We start from the raw sequence: 22,525 nt of genomic DNA, 5'->3' as shown, positions 1-22,525 counted from the left end.
GAACTCCTGCAACAACAACAAAAATAAACAACCTGATTCAAACATGGGCAAAGGAGTAGAGAAGACATTTTTCCAAAGATGGTAATCAAATGGCCAATAAGCGCAGGAAAAGATGCTCAACATTACTAATCATTAGGGAAATGCAAATCAAAACTATAATGAGGGCCAGGTGTAATGGCTCATGCCTGTAATCTCAGCACTTTGGGAGGCCAAGGAGGGTGGATCACCTGAGGTTAGGAGTTTAAGACCAGCCTGACCAACATGGACAAACCCCGTCTCTACTAAAATACAAAAATTAGCCAGGCATGGTGGTGCACACCTGTAATCCCAGCTACTCGGCAGGCTGAGGCAGGAGAATTGCTTGAACCTGCGAGGTGGAGATTGCAGTGAGCCAAGACCGTGCACTCCAGCCTGGACGACAAGAGTGAAACTCCGTCTCAAAACAAAAACAAAAACAAAACCTACAATGGGATATCACTACACATCCATTCAGATGGCTACTATAAAACAACAACAGCAACAATGAAATAACTAGTATTGGTGAGGATATGGGAAACTGAAACCCTTCTGCACTGGTGGTGGGGATGTAAAATGGCATAGCTGTTATGCAAAACAGTAGAGTGTCTTCAAAAAATTAAAAACAGAACTACCATATGATCCAGCAATTCTACTTCTGGGTATTTACCCATCAAAATTGAAAACAGGGTGTTGAAGAGGTATGTGCACACCAATGTTCATAGCAACATTATTCATAACAGCCAAAACTTGGAAGCAACACAAGTGTCCATCAGTGGATGAATGGATAAGCAAAATGTGGCATATACACACAATGGAATATTATTCAGTCTCACAAAGGACGAAAATTCTGACATATGCTACAACATGAATCAACCTTGAGGATACCATGCTAAATGAAATAAGCCAGTCACAAAATGACAAGTAATGTATGACTCCACTTACACAGAGTACTTAAGAGTAGACAAAAATCAGAGAGACAAGAGAATGGTAGTTGCCAGGGGCTGGAGTGGGGGTGGAATTGGGAAGTTATTATTTAATTGGTATAGAGTTTCAGTTTTACAACCTGAAAAGAGTTATGTGAGATGGATGGTCGTGACGGATGTGCAACAGTATGAATGTATTTAATATCACTAAACTGTATATATAAAATGCTTAAGATAATAAATGTTATGTGTATTTTAACACAGCAAAACAAAATTGGAAAAAAGATATTATTGAGACAACTGGCAAAATTCTAATGGGGTTTTAAGGATTAGGTGGTTATTAATGTACTAATGATAATTTCCTGATTTAAAAAATTCTGTGGTTTAGGGGGAAGAAAAGAAATTTTTTTTTTTGGTAATTATTAGTTTTTTAGAGACAGAATCTCATTTGTTGTCCAGTCTTTAGTACAGGACTCTTCACAGGCATCATCATAGTGTAATGTAGCCTTGAACTCCAAGCCTCAAAGGATCCTCCTGGCTCGGTCTCCTGAGTAGCTGGGACTACTGGCACTGGCTAATTTCTTGATTTTGATGAGTATTTTGTTGTTATGCAGGAGAATGTCTTTGTAGAAAATAAATCCTAAAGTGTTTAAGGTGACAGAGCATCAGGTTGGTAATTTACTTTCAAATGTTTCATGAAGAAAAAGTTCTTTGTACTGTACTCCCAATTTTTAAGCTCTTGATCATTTTAAGATTAAAAAATACATATTTATAGTACAATCCAGGCAAGAAAAGTCAGTTGACATTTAGTCTGACAGTTTGAGACCCATGTGCATAAATGATTTGTAAATAATACTACTGAAACTAAGTCTCAATTTACCAGGCTGTTGCTACTACACAGTATTCAATGGATACTTTCATGCTATGTCCAATTTATTCACCAATGTTACACCACTATCATGACTGAATCTCAGAAAGACAGTCAACTATTTGTGACAGATTAAAACACATCAAAGTCTACAATTGTGGCAATTTTCTACATCCTTATGCAATTTGGACTTAGTTTGGTAAACTGTCATAATTTTGGCTTTTTGATATTTGCGAATATATTAAAGAGAAGGTAATAAAAACACTTCTCAACTTTGCTAGTAATCAAAGAACTACAAATGAAGTTATTTCTCGTTAATAAAAATTTTAAAAATTTAAAGATTTTTCTAGTATTTAATTCCTCAATATCTAATAATCAAGGAAATGCACATTCCACCACAATCAGAAAAATTTTTAAACATTCTGTGTTGGTGAGAAAATCAGCATTACTTAAACTAGCCAAGTATTCTGAGATGTAAATAGGTAGTAAGTTTAAAACTTTAAATTCACCTATCCTTTAAGTGAGCAATTCCATCTCTAGAAATCTCTTAAAAGTGAATTATCTTGATTGCTCTTTTTTTTTTTTTTTTTTTTTTTTTTGAGACAGGGTCTCACTCTGTTGCCCAGGTTGGAGTGCAGTGGTGCAATCTCGGTTCACTGAAACATCCACCTCCCAGGGAGTTCAAGCGATTCTCCTGCCTCAGTTCCCGGGTAGCTGGGATGACAGGCGTGTGCCACCATGCCCAGCTAATTTTCTTATTTTTAATAGAGCAGTTTTCACTACGTTGGTCAGGCTGGTCTCGAACTCCTGGCCTCAAGTGATCCACCCACCTCAGCCTCCCAAAGTGTTGGGATTACAGGCGTGAGCCACTGCGCCTGGCCATTGACTGTTCTTAAGATGCCTGATACACACAAAAAGAATTATTTATGGGCATAAAGGTTTATGCAGAAATATGTTCACTGACAGCAACATTATGGGAATAAAGAAAAACCTGAATATAGAATCATAGGACAGTGTTGAGAAAGACTTTCAAGTTTATCTGTGTATAGTTACATATTACCATATAGTACCAGAATCTTAAAAAAGTATTAAAGAATTAAGTAATTAAGAAAATATATGTTTCCTTATTATAAAAAATAACTAGGACAGGCACAGTGGCTCACACCTACAATCCCAGCACTTTGAGAGGTTGAGATGGGAGGATCACTTATGGCCAGGAGTTCAAGACCAGCCTAGGCAACATAGGGAGGCCCTGTCTCTATAGAAAATTTATTTAAAAAGGTAAAATTAGCTGAGTATTGTGGTCCGTAGTCCCAGCTACTCAGGAGGCTGAGGTGGGAGGATTGCTTGAGCCTAGGAGGACAAGGCTGCAGTGAGCTATGTTTGAACGACTACATTCCAGACTGGGCAACAGAGTGACCCCCAGTCTCTTAAACAAAACACTAAAACATTTGTAGTGTTTTGTACTATATCATCAGTTTTTATATAAATTACCTGCATCTTACTGCACACTGGGATTAGGTAGTGTAATCATCATCATCCTCTTTTGGAGGTGATAACTGAGACTCGGGAAAGTTAACCATCTTGCCAGGCTATGCAGCTTAGTAACTGTTAGAGCTTAGAACTAAGCCCATTTCACCCAAATCCAAATCCTAATGGTAACTTTCCTTATATTTCGTCCTTGAAATGTATTTTATTAATAAAAAAGTTTATGACTTCATGCTTAAAGGGCTACTATAAAGAATGGGTATTTCTTCAAAGGTTTTGTCATCGTGGTATAAAAATTAATGACCAAATAAATTGTATTTAGAGGTAAAGTAAATTTATAAGCTACAATTGGTTTTAGTTATTTCTGGGTGGTAACTAAGGTTTTCTTGATTCTGATCATGATCTCAAGATGACTACCCTGTTTCTCATTCAGGAGAAGAAAACGACCAAAGCACTAGAGATGAGTTCCTAGAAGATGGGAGAAAACATTCTTATTCTAAAAATTGTTACTTTTTGGGAGTTACAATAAAAGAGCGTATGCATTTCTTTTACTTCATCGATTACCAGGTTCTCCAAAACAGACAGTAGCAGTGTGACCCAGAACATACCGTCAGGAAACTGGTCAGCATCATCATCAAACATGGCTTCCTTGAGGGCAGACTTGTTGAAGGGACTGATGCTATCTGAATAGTTATATGGATTATAGTCTCGAGAGCGTGGAGAGGAGTGAGTAGGCATTGAATGGAGCAATGAAGCTTTATTATCAAGAGCTGTTTGGCTTGAGTCAGTAGCATCACCTCCTGCTCTTGGGTCAGACATCCCAGGACCACCACATATCTATCAATGGGAAGGGGAAGGCACAGCAAATTAACTCATTTTTCAAGTATCTATTTAACATTCTAAAAAGATATTTCTCTACTGCTTAAAAGACAATTTTAAAAAGATAACAATAACTAGCTAAAAAATTTAGGTAATGGCAATCAACATTATTGAGTTACAATTTATATTCCAGATGTCAAAGCTTAAAGATATAAACTACAGCTGTGAAGGCAAATAAGAACTGTAAAAGAGGCCGGGCGCGGTGGCTCACGCTTGCAATCCCAGCACTTTGGGAGGCCGAGGCGAGCAGATCACGAGGTCAGGAGATCGAGACCACGGTGAAACCCCGTCTCTACTAAAAATACAAAAAATTAGCCTGGCGTGGTGGCGGGCGCCTGTAGTCCCAGCTACTCGGAGAGGCTGAGGCAGGAGAATGGCGTGAACCCGGGAGGCGGAGCTTGCAGTGAGCCGAGATCGCGCCACTGCACTCCAGCCTGGGCGACAGAGCGAGACTCCGTCTCAAAAAAAAAAAAAAAAAAGAACTGTAAAAGAATGCTGCCTCTAATGATTATTACAGTGCCCTTGCCAACGACTTGACCAGACAATATGTACAGTGTGATTACCAGCAGCTTCTCCATGTCAGTTAAAGATACAAAAGAACTTTCATAAGCAATACAGCACTACAAGCTGCCAGATTCCATTATTAAGGTAATGGTATATCATAAAACAGTATGTCAACAAAGCATAATAGAATCAAATTTAAAAAGGCTTGCTTTAAGGAGAAAAAAAAAAAAGAAAGGCTTAAAAGGCCTGCATAACTTTTGGAAGGATGTCAAAAGAATTTGGGTACATACTTACCAAAATATGAATATGAATATTGATACAAATACTGGTATCAAAAAAACTACTACCACAGGTATCAGCATCACCACCATCCACTGGGCAACTATGTGCCAAGCCACTCGCTAGGCACTTTACAATATTCTCAAAATATTTACTATGCACATATTATATGCCTGGCATTGTTCACAGCATTGGGAATACATCAGTGAGCAAAAGAGAGAATAATGTCTACCCCAATGGAGTTTATATTTTAGTGGAGGGACAGACCAAAAAAAAAAAAAAAAAAACTTAATGAATAAAGTATACGACATGTTAGAAGAAGGAATCATGAATGCTGAGGTGGGAGGATGGAGTTCACAGATTAAATAGGATGAGTAGGGTTCACTGAGAAGCCATTTGAATAAACACTTGAAGGAAGTAAGGGAATCAGCCAAGGGGCTATCTGGAGGTAGAGTGTTTCAGATAGAGAAAACAGCCAATACACAGATCCTGAGGCAGGAACATGCGTAGTAAGTTCAAGGAACAGCAAGGGGGCCAGTGTGGCAGAAGCAGAGTGAACAAGGAGGAAACTAGCAGGAGATGAGGCCACAGAGGTAACACAAAAAAAGCCTATTGTGTAGACTTTGGTTTTTACTCTGAGACAGAGACCTCCTGTAGAGTTGAGTGAGAGTGAGAATGGACTATAGGAGGTCAAGGGCATAATCAAGGAGGCCAAATTTTAATAATCCAGGTGAGAGAAATGATGAAGATGATGGCTCAAACCAGAAAGGCAGTGGTGAGAATAGGCTGAATTCTGGATACATTCTGCAGTGGAGCCAAAAGATTTCCTGACAGATTTGGTATGGAGGATGAGAAAAACAGAGTTCTCAACAACAACTCTTGTCAATGGATTTTGGCTAGCAACTAGGGTTGCCACTAACTAAGATAGGAAAGGGCAGCTTTAGGGGAGAAGACCAGGAGTTCAAACAGGCAGCTTAACATGAATGTGGAACTCAGGAAAGTGGTCTGAGCTGAATAGAGTCATAGGATTTATTATACTCACAACAACTTTTAAGGTAAGCAGTGATATCCCTATTTTCTTAATGAAGACATTGAAGCTTAGAGGTGATCACCTGATTAGCTAATAACTGCCAGGAACTGGGATTTGAACTCATTTGCCAAAATTCACAGTTTGAGTTCCCTACCCTGTACCATGCTGTGTCTAAAAAACCAAAACAAAACTGAGTCTTAATGAAGCAGTGATTCCTACCAATCTATTATTGCTGCCACATGCAGCTTTGAAGCGTAGGGAACCTCAAATATCAGTGAAAAGCTGGTTTTGGCAGCCAGTTTACTAGGCTCACCACAATCTTGCTCTGCCACATAGGCACAGTGAGAAAAACAACAGCAGGAAAGACGGCAGGAAGGCAGAGGAAGGAGCCTTTTGGAGATGCGCTGAAGCACTACAATGTTCTGTAACTTTGCAAACACTGAGGAACAATGAATTCCACAGGAACTGGTGGGATGGCTCATTCTGTGAAGTCTAAGCTGTCAGAGAAAAGTCTAAGAAACAGCCAAGTAAAAAACTATTCTGTGTATAATGGCAGAAGCAATAAACAATATTCAAATATGTTAATAATATTAAATATGTAAGAATGTTGTAGGTTATAACATTCTTACTTCAGTGTAATGATATCTTGTGTTTTTAAAAATACTTGAGACTCAGTTACTTTCATACAAGAGAAATAAAACATTTGGCACATTATTAAAAAACAAAACAAAACAAAACACATTCTTAACTGTAGCCACATAAACTGACGATGCAAATTACTATCACTACACCTAACGGAAAAAAAAATTCTAAGCTCCTTATGTGTTCTTACAAGACTCAATGTGGGTCGGGCGCGGTGGCTCACGCCTGTAATCCCAGCACTCTGGGAGGCCGAGGTGGGCAGATCACAAGGTCAGGAGATCGAGACCACCCTGGCTAACATGGTGAAACCTCATCTCTATTAAAATTCAAAAAATTAGCTGGGCGTGGTAGCAGGTACCTGTAGTCCTAGCTACTCAGGAGGCTGAGGCAGGAGAATGGTGTGAACCTGGGAGGTGGAGCTTGCAGTGAGCTGAGATTGCACCACTGCACTCCAGCCTGGGCGACAGCGAGATGCCGTCTCAAAAAAAAAAAAAAAGACTCAATGTGATCTGGCCTATGTTCCACTCCTTTTCTCTCACAATGGTCCAACTACAGTGGCTTTCTTCCTAGTCCTCAACTATACAAAGCTTGTTCCCATCTAAATGTCTTTGGATTTGCTAATTATTTCATGGAATTCTCCTCTAGATTTTATGTGGCTTTATTTAGGTTTCATTGCAAATGCTACCTTTGGAGAGAGGCCTTCTTGGACCACACAATCTAAAATAGACTCACTTTCCTCCAAAGCACATTCTATCCTAAAACTCTATAATACTCATCTCTATATGAAAATCTAAAAGGAATTTGAAGGCAGTGATTTTGTTGTATAAATCTAATGCCTCAAACAGTGCCTGGTATGTGGTAGATACTCAGTAAATACTTGCAGAGCAACTGACCCCTAGAAAAGTATATTCGAAAATGATAGAAAGCAAAATGTAATTTAAAAAATTATTAATGAACAATGAAATAGTCTGCAAAGTAAGGATATTAAAATACTTACTGAATCGCCATCATCTTTTTTAGAATCCCGTTTCAATGGTTCATTCATATCTTCTTGGCTACGGAAGCTGAAATTCTGGATTGCTTCAGTGACACCTCTAAGAGAGCTATAAATATCTTCAGAGTTCATATTTTCTGTGTCATAATCAAATGCACTATGAAAAAGACGAAACTAATTTTTACTTAGGTGTGGTTTTAAAATACAAACACATCTGAGGAGGTTATATATGGATATTTATAAAGACAGGATTAGAGAATGTATATTCTCAGAGCATAATTAGCAAAATAAAAAATAGCAGCTATATATAGTTAAAGTACATGTCTCTTTGTCCTTCCACCAAAGACACCTTACAGTTACTCTAGAATGCACAGACCTTAATAACTAGTTTGTTTTTCCACCTTGAAAAATGTTCTGATTAACCAGAGGTCAGCAAACTATGGATGGCTTGTAAGCTAAGAACGTTTTTCACATTTTTCAATGGTTGGAAAAAAACAAAAAAATTCATGAAAATTAGATAAAATTTAAATGCCAGTGTCCATAAATAAATTTTTTCTTTTTTTTGGAGACGAAATCTTGCTCTTGTCCCCCAGGCTGGAATGTGATGGCGTGATCTCGGCTCACTGCAACCTCCACCTCCTGGGTTCAAGTGATTCTCCTGCCTCAGCCTCCCGAGTAGCTGGGATTACAGGCGCTGGCCACCACACCCGGCTAATTTTTGTATGTTTAGTAAAGAGGGGGTTTCACCATGTTGGGCAGGCTGGTCTCAAACTCCTGACCTCAGGTGATCCGCCCACCTCGGCCTCCCAAAGTGCTGGGATTACAGGCGTGAGCCACTGCGCCTGGCCCATAAATAAAATTTTATTAAACATATTCGTGCCTATTTATTTAGGTATTGTCTATAGCTGTTTTCTATTTCTATTGTTGATGGCTGTTTTCATACGATAGCAGAGTTGAGAAGAGACTCAAAGATCATGACTCAAGCAGCCTAAAATATTTACCCCCTGACCCTTTACAGAAAGTTTACCAATCTCTGTGATTAACTCCTAGTAATGGCACTGCTTGACGAAGAGATAAATGTATTTTAACACAAATTTGTAAGAAGATAGAGGATTTTTAATAATTTTTTCTTTTTTTGAGATGGAGTTTCACTCTTGTTGCCCAGGCTGGAGTGCAATGGCGCAACCTTGGCTCACTGCAACCTCTACCTCTCAGGCTCAAGCGATTCTCCAGCCTCAGCCTCCCACAGCCTCCCGAGTAGCTGGGATTACAGGCTCCTGCCACCACGTCCGGCTAATTTTTTGTATTTTTAGTAGAGACAGGGTTTCACCATGTTGACTAGGCTGGTCTCGAACTCCTGACCTCAGGTGATCTGCCAACCTTGGCCTCCCAAACTGTTGGGATTGCACGCATGAGCCACTGTGACTGGCCGAATTTTTTTTTTTTTTTTTTAAGGGACAGGGTCTTGCTGCTGCCCAGATGGGAGTGCAGTAGTGCAAACATAGTTTACTGCAGCCTTGAACTCCTAGGCTTAAGTAATCAACCCGCCTCAGTCTACCAAGTTGCTAGGACTACAAACACACACCACCATGCTAGGCTGATTTAAAAAAATTTTTTTTTGTAGAGATGGGGTCTCAGTATGTTGCCCAGGTTTGTCCCAAACTCCTGGCCTCAAGTGATCCTCCTGCCTTGGCCTCCCAAAGTGCGAGGATTGCAAGTGTGAGCCATTCTGCTCTATATGTTACAGACATGAACTTTATAATCAAATGCTGAAATTCAACTGAAGCTGGAATTTAGCTACCAAATTTATCATATACGTAGAACATGGAAAAACTAGGCTAGGAAATGTTTGCAATATATTTTTCTTAGATGTTGATGTATTATCCAATAATTTTAATGAATAACTTGATGAAGCACACTGTAATATATGGCTAATGACAAAAATCAAGCTATTAACTATAAATACCAACTTTTTTTTTGAGACGGAGTCTTGCTCTGTGACTTAGGCTGGAGTGTGGTGGCACGACATTGGCTCACTGCAATCTCCGCCTCCTGGGTTCAAGTGATTTTCCTGCCTCATCCTCCTGAGTAGCTGGAACTACCGGCATGCACCACCATGCTTGGCTAATTTTTGTACTATTAGTAGAGATGGGGTTTTGCCATGTTGTTCAGGCTGGTCTCGAACTCCTGACCTCAAGTGATCCGCCCGCCTCAGCCTCCCAAAGTGCTGGGATTACAGGTGTGAATGAATTATTGTGGAAGATAGTGTGGCAATTCCTCAAAGACCTAGAGACAGAAATATCATTTGAGCCAGCAATCCCGCTACTGGGTATATACCCAAAGGAATATAAATCATTCTGTTATAAAGACACATGCATATGTATGTGCACTGTAGCACTATTCACAATAGCAAAGACATGGAATCAACCTAAATGCCCATCAGTGATAGACTGGATAAAGAAAATGTGGTATCTATACACCATGGAATACACCACAGCCAGCCCCAACTCCTTCTTAAAAAAACTTTTAAGTTCAGGGGTATGTGTTCAGGATGCGCAGATTTGTTATATAGGCAAATGTGTGTCATGGGGGTTTGTTGTACAGATTATTTTATCACCCAGGTATTAAGCCTAGTGTCCATTAATTATTTTTCCCGATCCTCTCCCTCCTCCTACCCTCTGCCCTCTGGTAGGCCCCAGTGTGTGTTGTTCCCCTCTATGTGTTCATGTGTTTTCATCATTTAGCTCCTACTTGTAAGTATTTTTCTGTTGCTGTTCTTGTGTTAGTCTGCTAAGGATAACGGTCTCCAGCTCCATCCATGTCTCTGCAAAGGACATGATCTTATTCTGTTTTTATGGCCACACAGTATTCCATGGTGTATACATACCACATTTTCTTTATCCAGTCTATCACTGATGGGCATTTAGGTTGATTCCATGTCTTTGCTATTGTGAATAGTGCTGCAGTGCACATACATGTGCATGTATCTTTATAACAGAATGATTGATATTCCTTTGGGTACATACCCAGTAGTGGGATTGCTGGCTCAAATGATATTTCTGTCTCTAGGTCTTCGAGGAATTGCCACACTATCTTCCACAATAGTTCAACTAATTGCCGGGCGCGGTGGCTCACGCTTGTAATCCCAGCACTTTGGGAGGCCGAGGCGGGTGGATCACAAGGTCAGGAGATCAAGACCACAGTGAAACCCCGTCTCTACTAAAAAAATACAAAAAAATTAGCTGGGCGTGGTGGCAGGCGCCTGTAGTCCCAGCTACTCGGAGAGGCTGAGGCAGGAGAATGGCGTGAACCTGGGAGGTGGAGCTTGCAGTGAGCCGAGACTGCACCACTGCACTCCAGCCTGGGCGACAGAGCAAGACTCCATCTCAAAAAAAAAGAAAAAATAGTTCAACTAATTTACACTCCCAATAGTGTAAAAGTGTTCCTTTTTCTCCACAACCTTGCCAGCATCTGTTATTTTTTGACTTTTTAATAATAACCATTCTGACTGGTGTGAGATGGTATCTCATTGTGCGCTTGATTTGCATTTCTCTAATGATCAGTGATGTTGAACTTCTACGCAAACAATTTTTCAAAAGGCTAGGAAAAGGAAATAAAATTTTAGTCTACTAAGCAGTCAAGAATGTCATTTGAAATCCAGCTCATGCTTGAATTGTACAAGTGTATGAAAATTGTACACATCTTTTATTTTGCATTAAGGACCAATCTCTCAGTCAGTCATATTTTTTCCTCAGAGGTATATATTCACTATTTATTTATTATATATGTTTATATATAATTCATATATCATTATATATACAATGAATTACACAGATATTATATATGTAATGAATTATAATATCTATATGATTCATTATACATATAATGAAAAAATTAAGCTTACAGACAAAACATAAAAATAGCAAATAGGGAAGGGTTAAATACATAAAAAAATAAAAACAGGGTTAAATATATAAAAATATAAATATATATGAATATAAATCATTCTGTTATAATCATTCTGAATATGAAATAAATCATTCTGAATATGAAAACCATAACAAATATGACCTAATATATGTCATATATGATATATGACATGTTATATATGTAATTCATTATATATGACATGTGTAATTCATTATATATGATACATATATAATGTCATATATTCATTATATATTTAACCCTCCCGTTTGTTATTTATATGTTTTGTTTGCAAGCTTAATTTTTTAAACTCATCATTATAACTGACCTCATCACCACTTATACAGAGTAGTATAATGTAATTGAAAGACATAGTTTGGAATTTACTGGATTTATACAGCATCTCTGAGAAATATAACTATGCCATTTAATGTAATAAGCAGTAACTTACTTAAAAAGGCTGTCAGTAGGTTTTCTTTCCACTTATTAAAAAATTCCATATCCTATATATTATCATTTAAGTAGTTGGTTTTCAAATAAACTTAAAATTTTTTTAATTTGCTAAGTTTCTACTTTTCTAAGACCTTTCAAGTCAAGTGGGAACTGACTTGAATTATATTAGTGCTTGCTTTTTTAAGAATGGAATTTACAGCCAAGGGTACCTCACGCCTGTAATCCCAGCATTTTGGGAGGCCGAGGTGGGCAGATCACCTAAGGTCAGGAGTTTGTGACCAGCCTGGCCAACATGGTGAAACCCTGTTTCTAGCAAAAATACAAAAATCAGCCGGGTGTGGTGGCATGTGCCTGTAATCCCAGCTACTTGGGAGACTGAGGCAGGAGAACTGCTTGAACCTGGGAGGTAGAGGTTGCAGTGAGTTGAGATCACACCACCACACTCCAGCTTGGGCGACAGAGCAAGACTCTGTCTCAAAAACAGAAAAGAATGGGAATTTACAAATACCATCATGAAAAATCATCCTTTTATTACCTTGGAGATAAAGTATTCTGTGATGTATTGGTAGGAGAAGTAAGAGGACTGGACCAGTTAGCTGGTGATCGTGGTGTTGGTCTTGTCAAAGGACTCCCCATGGAACTCTGATGAAGGGAGTCAAAGAAATATTAACATATTACAGGTAAGTTCACTTAAAAAAACTCTTAAGGAAGCCACACAAACATTAGGTTGAACCACATTAAAGGGCCATATTTACAGGTGAATATTTTCAATATTCATGTACTTATGTCTGGTTTCTGGGGGGAAAATTTCTCCCTACTTAATGTAACTCTTTAGTCTTTTTCTGTTCTCACCTGCTTCCTGCTCTCAAATATTATCAACATCCTTTCCCTCAAGGACTGAATATAATTTTAAATTAGCTTCCTGTTCTGAGCTAATTTCCTTCTTCTAACCATTACTAATGCTCAAATTTTATTCCTCCTTGACTTTGCTTTACACCAAGGGAGTTAAATCTGGTCATACTATTAATATGTCTATTCTTAAGATATGATGAAATAATCCCTACTCCTTTTAAAAAGATGACTGACTCTGGGTCACAAGAAATTGTTTTAGGATTACTTTTAACCCTCCTCAGACTTTACCTTAAGCCTGCCATCAGCATATCTCCTTTATTCGCCATCAAATGTCTTTCTTTTTAATGCTTCAGTTCAATTCTTTAGGCATATAATGGAAGTTATTTCATACCAGTAAAAAATATATATATGTATACACAAGCACATAAATATACATATTTCAGTGTTTCATTTACTCAGAACTTACTTCTTCAAAACAAATTCCTGCACATCCAAGTATAAATGGACTGACAAGCCTGTGATCATTTAATGTGACCACACTTCTTAAAGCACTACCTCCTTTGAATCTTATTTGTTAACCCTGGAATAAGTCATCCCTGTTAGTCCTCAAATAAGAACTGGTTCATCTAAAGAGCATGTCCTGATTCTAATGGCTTCCAGCTAGTGCTCTCATCTATGTTTTGCTCACATTTTGCTTTTCTTGTTCATACCTGGCCACTGTTTACCACTATCCTAATGCACACAAATTATAATATAATATAAATAGGACAGGCATAGGGACTCTATTCTTTCCAAGACAATATTTAATTCTGCTCAGGAAATGCTGCCAAATAAAGATGCAAAAATTATATACTAAGGATCAAGTTTACTTTGTATAAAAGAAAGCAATATTATTAAATCAACCATCACATTATATAATAGCCAAGAAAATAAGTAACAATTACCTGGGTTCCATTGCCAGTGTTTCGAAGGTGATTATGAAGAAGCTTGGTAGCACCATCCTGAAAAGTTTTTGGTAAAGCTCCTAGTAACATTGTAAACTCTGGGGTATTGAGTTCAAATAATGAAATCAGCACTGACTGTGCTGCCTAAAAAACAAAGGCATACAGTAGATGAATATATTTTTGTTACTCAAACAAGACCATTTTCTTCCCCTACATTTCTGTTCAATAGCACGAAGCCTGACCATCTTTCCCAGGGAAAAGGAAGCTATTCTTATTTGCTTTCAAACTGTTTTGTGGGAAGGATAAAAAAAATATCGACCTACCATTTTTTTTTAAGGTAAGAAGGGAATATGAAAAGCATAACAAATATGACCCAACAGACAATGGAAAAGTTAACCATGATGGTTTCCAGGGTTACTCTGTTACATACTGCTACAGTATTTTAGTTTTCCTAATAAACGATTACAAGGAGAAATAATATCGAATCTTCTCACAAGCAGTTAACCTAACAACTACAATTTGAAGCTAAAGTAAGTCTGTTCTGTGGAAATGGGAACAAAATAAAGCTTACTCAGATCAGTTAAGAAAAGTTATACAATTCTTTTCTGCTTCTGAAGTAATCAACTGCATTACTAAAAGACAAACTTTGAAATTCAAATTATATAGAGACTTAATTAAGGAGAGAGAAACTCAAATCATTTATGATCACATGACTTGTATCCAAATCTGCACACTTCATTTTGGACCTTTCTGAACCCACTCTATGAAAAATACACCTGAATATACAACACTAGGGGGAATGGTTAAACTATGTTACATTGGAACAATGGAATACTATACAACACAATCCCGGAAGATGATATAGCTCTCAATGTAGAAATTGAGAAAGGTCTATTATATACTGCTGAAGAAAAACTATAAGACTGCTGTAACAGGCCAAGTGCAGTGGCTCACACTGCACTTTGGGAGGCAAAGGCAGGTGGATCACTTGAGGTCAGGAGTTCGAGACCAGTCTGGCTAACATGATGAAACCCCGTCTCTACTAAAAATACAAAAATTAGCCGGGTGTGGTGCTGTGTGCTTGTAATCCCAGCTACTTGGGAGGCTGAGGCCAGAGGATCTCTGGAATCTGGGAGGCGAAGTTGCAGTGAGCGGAAATCATGCCACTGCACTCCAGCCTGGGAGACAGCGACTTAAAAGGAAAAAAAAAAAAAAGAGTGTTATAATATGAGCACATTTTGTTAAAAACAAAAAAGTATAAGTTGTGTGGGTATATACTCTGGGTATCTAACATGTTAATAGTGCTTAAATAAAGCTATTAATATTTGCGGTTTGAAAACAAAAGTTATGATCTCATACTTTTTTTGGAACCACCACATTGAATGGACCACAAGTAAACTTGAGCAAATGAACTAGTGCTTGTTAATATATACTTTATTTCATCTAGTTTACTTTGGTTTGGAGATTCAGCTTTATTTCCCCTGTAGGGACAGACATCCCAATTGCTCCCAAACCATTTACCAATGAGTATATCCTTTCCTCATGACTTCAAGTGACACCTGTATAATGAACTAATCTCCTATATAAACCTAAGTGTCTCTGGACCTTCCTTCATGTTCCATTGATCTATTTGTCTATTTCTGTACTAACACCACATGACTTAAAATACTATAGAGTTAGTATATTTTGATCATATCCTTCCTTTCTTGTGGCTTTAAATTTCCTAATGTCACATTTGTTTTACTAGATATATTTCATATTTCTTTTAAAATAATTTTTGAAGTCTATCAAAGTAATACATATATACAGATTTTAAAAAACCAGTTTTAGAAAAGGTTTTATAAATCTTAATTCCATTGTTCAGCTCTCCAGAGTTCCCTTTTGTAATGCTTGTTTTTACTGATAGTTAGGATTCATAGGCTTATAAAATTATTTCATTTATCAGTTGAGACATTTTCTAGTGATTTCCTACAATAGATGAGGACTTAGGTTCCTTTCAACATCAGCTCTAACCTTTTCTTCTTTCTTCTCCCTTATACTAGTCCATTTTTGTCACATCAGACAGCATAATCTTTAAAAACATAAATCATATTACTCTGTGACTTAAAAATGTGCCAATAATTTCTACAGTCACATCAGTATTCTTGTTCTTGGAATATTGCAAAATTTAAATTTTGATGAAATCCAACTTATCTGTTTTTCCATTTGTTGCCTAAGCTTCTGATACCATATCTAAGAATCCACTGCCAAATTGGAGTTCATGAAGATTTATTCCTGTTTTAAGTGTTTTATTTTCCTGTGTCTATTGAGATGATTATGTGGTTTTTGTATTTTTACTATTGATATGGTTTATTACATTAATAGATTTTTGTATGTTACTCTAACCTTACATTCCTGGGATAAATCCCTCTTGGTCATTGATATGGTTTGGCTCTGTGTCCCCACCCAAATCTCATCTTGAATTATAGTCCCATAATTCCCACGTGTTGGAGAGACCCGGTGGGAGATAATTGAATCATGGGGGTGGTTTCTGCCACACTGTTCTTGTGGTAGTGAATAAGTCTCACGAGATCTGATGATTTCATAAGGGGAAACCCATTTCACTTGGCTCATTCTCCCTCTCTTTGCCTGCTGACATCCATGTAAGACATTATTTGCTCCTCCTTGACTTCTGCCATGATTGTGAGGCTTCCCGAGCCACATGAAACTAAGTCCAATTAAACCTTTATTTTGTAAATTGCCTATTCTCAAGTATGTCTTTATCAGCAGCGTGAAAACGAACTAATAGAGTCATAGTATATAATTCTTTTATATATGTTGCTAAATTTGGCTTGCCAGCATTTTGTTGAAGATTAAGGCATTCATATTCATAAAGAGATGCTAGTCTGTAGTGTTTTTTTGATGTGCAATGTCTCTGTCTAGTTTTGGTATCAGAATAAAACTGGTCTCATAGAATAAACTGGGAAGTGTTCCTTCCTCTTCTGTTTGTTTGGAAGAATGTGTGAAGAATTGATATTAATTGTTTGGTGGAATTTACCACCAATGAAGCCATCTGAGCCTGGGCTTTTCTTTGTGCAGTTTTATTTTATGTATTTTTTTTTTTTTTTTTTTTGAGATGGGGTGCTGCTCTGTCACTCGGGCTGGAATGCAGTGGTGTGATCACAGTTCACTGCAGCGTTGACCTCCCAGACTCAAATGATCCTCCTACCTCAGCCTCCTGAGTAGCTAGGACTACAGGTGTATGCCACCACACTCAATTAATTTTTGTATAGACAGGGTTTCACCATGTTACCCAGGCTGGTCTCTTCTGGGCTCAGGCAATCCACCTGCCTCAGCCTCCTAAAGTGCTGGGATTACAGGTGTGAGCCACTGTGCCTGGCTTGTGCACAGCTTTTGAATACTAGATCAATTTCCTGTTATAGTTCTATTCATGCTATCTATTTCTTCTTGAGTCAGTTTTGGTAGTTTGTATCTTTCTAGGAATTTGTCCATTTCGTCTAAGTTTTTTTATAAGCTCAGTAGTTATGTTAAAATAATTTTTAAGTTTTTATATCAAATACATACAGATTTAGAAAAAAGTTTTAGAAAATGTTTTATAATTTTTTTATTTTTTTGAGACAGAGTCTCACTGTATTGCCCAGGCTGGAGTGCAGTGGCGCAATCTCGGCTCACTGCAACCTCTGCCTCCCGGGTTCAAGCCATTCTCCTGCCTCAGCCTCCTGAGTAGCTGGGACTGCAGGCGCGTGCCACCACACCTGGCTAATTTTTCGTATTTTTAGTAGAGATAGGTTTCACCGTGTTAGCCAGGATGGTCTCAATCTCCTGACCTCATGATCCACCTGCCTCGGTTTCCCAAAGTGCTGGAATTACAGGCGTGAGCCACTGTGCCCGGCCATCGTTTTATAAATCTTAATTCCCTTTTTCAGCTCTCCAGAGTTCCCTTTTGTAATACTTGTTTTTACCGACAGGATTGACGGGCTTATACAATTATTTCTTCACTATCAGCTTGAGACATTTTCTAGTGATTTCCTACTACAATAGGTAATGATTACGGTTTCTTTTCATTTCTTTTCTTTTTATTTTTTTTGATTTTTTTTTTTTTTTTTTTTGACAGTTGGGAGTCTCACTATCATCCAGGCTGGAGTGCAGCAGCACGATCATAGCTCACTGCACCCTTGAACTCCTTGGCTCTAGTGATCTTCCTGCTTCAGTTTCTTGAGTATCTGGGATTACAGGCATGCACCACCATACCCACCTAATTTTGAATTTTTTTTTTGCATAGATGAGGTCTTGTCATATTGCCCAGGCTGGTCTCAGACTCCCAGCCTCAAGTGATCCTCCCACCTTGGGATTACAGGTGTGAGCCACCACACCCAGGTACTGGGATTACAGGTGTGTGCCACCACACCAAGCACATTTGTAATTCCAGTAATTTGAATGTTTTCTCTTTTTACCCTGATATGTTTAGCTAAAGGTTTGTCAATTTTGTTGATCTTTCCAAAGAACCAGCTTTTGGTTTCACTGGTTTTCCCAGTCTCTATATCGTTAACTTTTGCTTTAATCTTGATTACATCCTTCCTTTTGATGTCTTCAGGTTTAGTATGCTTTTCTTTTTCCAGTGTCTTACGGTGTTGAATTGGATTACTGATTTGAGAGCTTTCTTCTTATTGCAGGCATTAACAGCTATAAATTTCCTTAGAAGCACTGCTTGAGCTTTATCCCATACATTTTGGTATGCCATGTCTTCATTTTCATTCATCTCAATGTTTTTTTTTTTTTTGTTCCATGAGAAGTATGGTAAAGAAAAAGTTTTATTAAGTTGATACTTTAGATGAACTTAAGAGATACGAGGTCCATTCAAGAGCAGTGAAAGAAACTAAGAACATTTATGGAAATATTAGACACACGGTGGACTCAATTCTTCATGGAGAAAATTCATTGTATGGTTTTGTTTTAGTAATATGTTAAATTTAAAGACATGAGGCATAGCTTTACTTAAATATTAATAACCAGTAAATTTCCATTTTTGATCATTGTATTGACCTCTGCTTTTATATATTGGTGTACATGCAGCTGAGCATTAGTAATTCTTTTTTTTTTATTATTATACTTTAAGTTTTAGGGTACATGTGCACAATGTGCAGGTTTGTTACATATGTATCCATGTGCCATGTTGATTTGCTGCACCCATTAACTCGTCATTTAGCATTAGGTATATCTCCTAATGCTGTCCCTTCCCACTCCCCCCACCCCACAACAGTCCCCGGAGTGTGATGTTCCCCTTCCTGTGTCCACGTGTTCTCATTGTTCAATTCCCACCTATGAGTGAGAACATGCGGTGTTTGGTTTTTTGTCCTTGCGATAGTTTACTGAGAATGATGGTTTCCAGTTTCACCCATGTCCCTACAAAGGACATGAACTCATCATTTTTTATGGCTGCATAGTATTCCATGGTGTATATGTGCCACATTTTCTTAATCCAGTCTATTGTTGTTGGACATTTGGGTTGGTTCCAAGTCTTTGCTATTGTGAATAGTGCTGCAATAAACATACGTGTGCATGTGTCTTTATAGCAGCATGATTTATAGTCCTTTGGGTATATACCCAGTAATGGGATGGCTGGGTCAAATGGTATTTCTAGTTCTAGATCCCTAAGGAATCGCCACACTGACTTCCACAATGGTTGAACTAGTTTACAGTCTCACCAACAGTGTAAAAGTGTTCCTATTTCTCCACATCCTCTCCAGCACCTGTTGTTTCCTTTTTAATGATGGCCATTCTAACTGGTGTGAGATGGTATCTCATTGTGGTTTTGATTTGCATTTCTCTGATGGCCAGTGATGATGAGCATTTTTTCATGTGTTTTTTGGCTGCATAAATGTCTTCTTTTGAGAAGTGTCTGTTCATGTCCTTCGCCCACTTTTTGATGGGGTTGTTTTTTTCTTGTAAATTTGTTTGAGTTCATTGTAGATTCTGGATATTAACCCTTCTTAGTGTATTTTCTTATTTCTCTTTTGATTCCCTCTTCGGCCCACTGATTATTTAAGAGTGAGCTGTTTGTGGGTTTTCTAAATTCCTTTCTATTATTGACTCTAATTTCATTCTATTGTGGTCAGAGAACATACTGTGTATTCATTCTATCATTTTAATCTATTGAGGTTTGTTTCACAGCCTAGCATGCAGAATGTCCCAAGTGTAGTTGAGAAGAATATTCTGCTGCTGTTAGGTGCAGTGCTCATCACTGGAAATAAAGATCACAAAAAATGTATATTCTGTGTACTTTTTTCTTTTTTTTTTTTTTAAGATAAGATCTCACTCTCTCACCCAGGCTGGAGTGCAGTGGCACAATCTTGTCTCACTGCATCCTCGACCTCCTGGGCTCAAGTGATCCTCCTACCTTAGCCTCCCAGGTAGCTGGGGCTACAGGTGCATGCCACTGCACCCAATTTTTTTATTTTTAGCAGAGACAGGTTTTGCCACGTTGCTCAGGCTGGTCTCAAGCTCCTGAGGTCAGACAATCCACCTGCCTCAGCCTACCAGTGTTGAGATTACAGGCGTGAGCCACTGTATCCGGCCTATGTGTACTCCTTTTGCAGCAAATGTTGATGGAAATGATTCACCAGAAAAGAAAGTAAATATAAGATGCAAGAAACAGGCTGGGTGCAGTGGCTCACATCTGTAATCCCAGCACTTTGGGAGGCCGAGGTGGGCAGATCACTTGAGGACAGGAGTTTGAGACCAGCTTGGTCCAATATGGTGAAACCCCAAAAATACAAAAATTAGCTGGGTGTGGTGGTGGGTGCCTGTAACCCCAGCTACTCGGGAGGCCAAGGCATGAGAATCACTTGAATTGGAAGATGGAGGTTGCACTGAGGCAGTATCATGCCACTGTGCTCCAGCCTGGGTGAAAAAGCGAGACTCTGTCCCCCCAAAAAAAAAGATAGAAGAAGTAAACAGGGATGAAGGTAAGTCTCAGGAAGATGCTCAAGAGAAACTGCAGGGAGACGTGTGTGCAGCAGGCCTGGGGAGAAATACGTCAAAACTGGAGAAAACAACAGAATGTCTAGGAAGGAGCTCTCTAGAAAATAAAATAATAATCTATGCTTTTGCGCATATGAAAAATAATAGCCATACACATGTAGCAGAGATGTTGAAAATATTATGATACTTAAAAAAAAAAGTAGGCAAATGAAAAAGCAAGGCAAATTATCAACTCCAGGACAAATAACGTTTCTATAATAAAGAAAGCAGTCGCAAATCACTTGGTATGGAAGTGAATACCTGCACAGTCAAATGTAAATCTTTTCTACTGATAACTAGTAATTGATTCATAAGTAGTTTATGAATACCTTAGAAAGGATACAGAAAGTATGAGAAAGCTAAGTCCTCACTTACCAAGATAGATGGATATACTTAATGTCTACATTCATCAATAGATAAAAAAAAGTCTAAAAATTGATAAATCAAATAATAGTGTAAGCTCTCATTTGAAATGTATAGGTAAATGCAAGGGGAATGATTTGAAATATTCTGAATGGTTATAAAATTAGAGGGAGGACTGTGGTAAAGGCAGCTACTTTTGATTCTAGGTTTGAAAATTATGCTCACATTAATTGGATAAAATCTGAAACAATTTTAAAGATTTTTTAAAAAGCTCTTCATAACTCACTGCTAATTGCTAAGGTCCTGAAAATATTAGCTGCCTTCATTGGCAATCCATAATAATTGAGTTGCTTTCCCAATTTATCTTCTAAACCTCATATTAAAACATACCTTCCGAACATCAGAACTTTTGGGTTCTGTTGTCCAAGTGATGACCCGAGACACTGCTAGGCGAGTTTCACTGGAATTTATAAAATCTCCTGGATCCATCTGTTTGGCCAGAGTTTCTATGTATTTAAGGATAGCAACCTTCACCTGCAGAGGAAAGCACAAAGAGAAAGGACAGAAAGATGGTTATTGTGAGACACTAGAGAACATTTAAAAAATAATCAGGTGATGATGATGATTTTTTTTTTTTATATACAGATAGGGTCTTCCTATGTTGGCCAGGTTGGTCTTGAGCTCCTGGCCTCAAGCAATCCTTCCACCTCGGCCTCCCAAAGGGCTGGGAGTACAGGCATGAGACATCATGCCCAGCCAGGTGATTAATACTACAATCACCTACCTACCTGAGGTACAAGTATATGACAGTGTTGATGATTTTTGTTTTTCACACACAATCAGAACTTTGAGGTCCCAGGTGTTTCATTCCCCAAGTTTGAACAACTGCTGAAGACTATCTTGACAAGATTATAAACATTTCCTTAAATCAGCCCTCAGAGCTTATGGCTGACTCTTGGCTAGCCTCACAGGGAGCTAGTCTTTATTAACTCCGTAATTTTGTTTTTGGGAAAATGAACCAAAGTGTTTTGGAAATAAGGTATGGCAAATCAAGGTAGCAATCAAGGTGGGCAATATAGTTTTTTTTTTTTTGGTCAAACAGAGACTCACACAATGAGATGAGGTTCCTTAATGAGTCCACCAGTTGTTAGAAACGCCTTCCAAAAGAACTGTCACAAAAATGAGTACCACTGAAGAAAAGACAACACTTATGTGGATAAAATGTTATGCGTGGGTTTATAATTTTTTTTTTTTTTTTTGAGACAGAATCTCACCCTGTCGCCCAGGCTAGAGTATAATGGTGCGATCTTGGCTCAATGAAACCTCCGTCTCCTGGGTTCA

At 38.2% G+C, this 22,525-nt stretch overlaps 1 protein-coding gene across 50 annotated transcripts in view; it reads right to left on the bottom strand.

Annotated features, from left to right (window-relative positions):
* CLASP2 (cytoplasmic linker associated protein 2) overlaps window positions 1-22,525 on the bottom strand; it is a 226,429-nt gene that overhangs the window by 36,600 nt on the left and 167,304 nt on the right. For all 50 annotated transcript variants that reach the window (XM_032162155.2, XM_032162156.2, XM_032162161.2 and 47 more), the window contains 5 exons: window positions 21,575-21,718; window positions 13,802-13,945; window positions 12,541-12,647; window positions 7,629-7,782; window positions 3,906-4,134 (listed from right to left, as the gene is read on the bottom strand). In XM_032162155.2, coding sequence (XP_032018046.1) covers window positions 3,906-4,134; window positions 7,629-7,782; window positions 12,541-12,647; window positions 13,802-13,945; window positions 21,575-21,718 — 778 coding nt within the window. The remainder of the gene's footprint in view (window positions 1-3,905; window positions 4,135-7,628; window positions 7,783-12,540; window positions 12,648-13,801; window positions 13,946-21,574; window positions 21,719-22,525) is intronic.

Source organism: Hylobates moloch, unplaced genomic scaffold, assembly GCF_009828535.3.
Source record: "Hylobates moloch isolate HMO894 unplaced genomic scaffold, HMol_V3 SCAFFOLD_8, whole genome shotgun sequence".
Taxonomy (NCBI): Eukaryota; Metazoa; Chordata; class Mammalia; order Primates; family Hylobatidae; genus Hylobates; species Hylobates moloch.
This window is presented reverse-complemented; position numbering and strand designations above follow the sequence as displayed.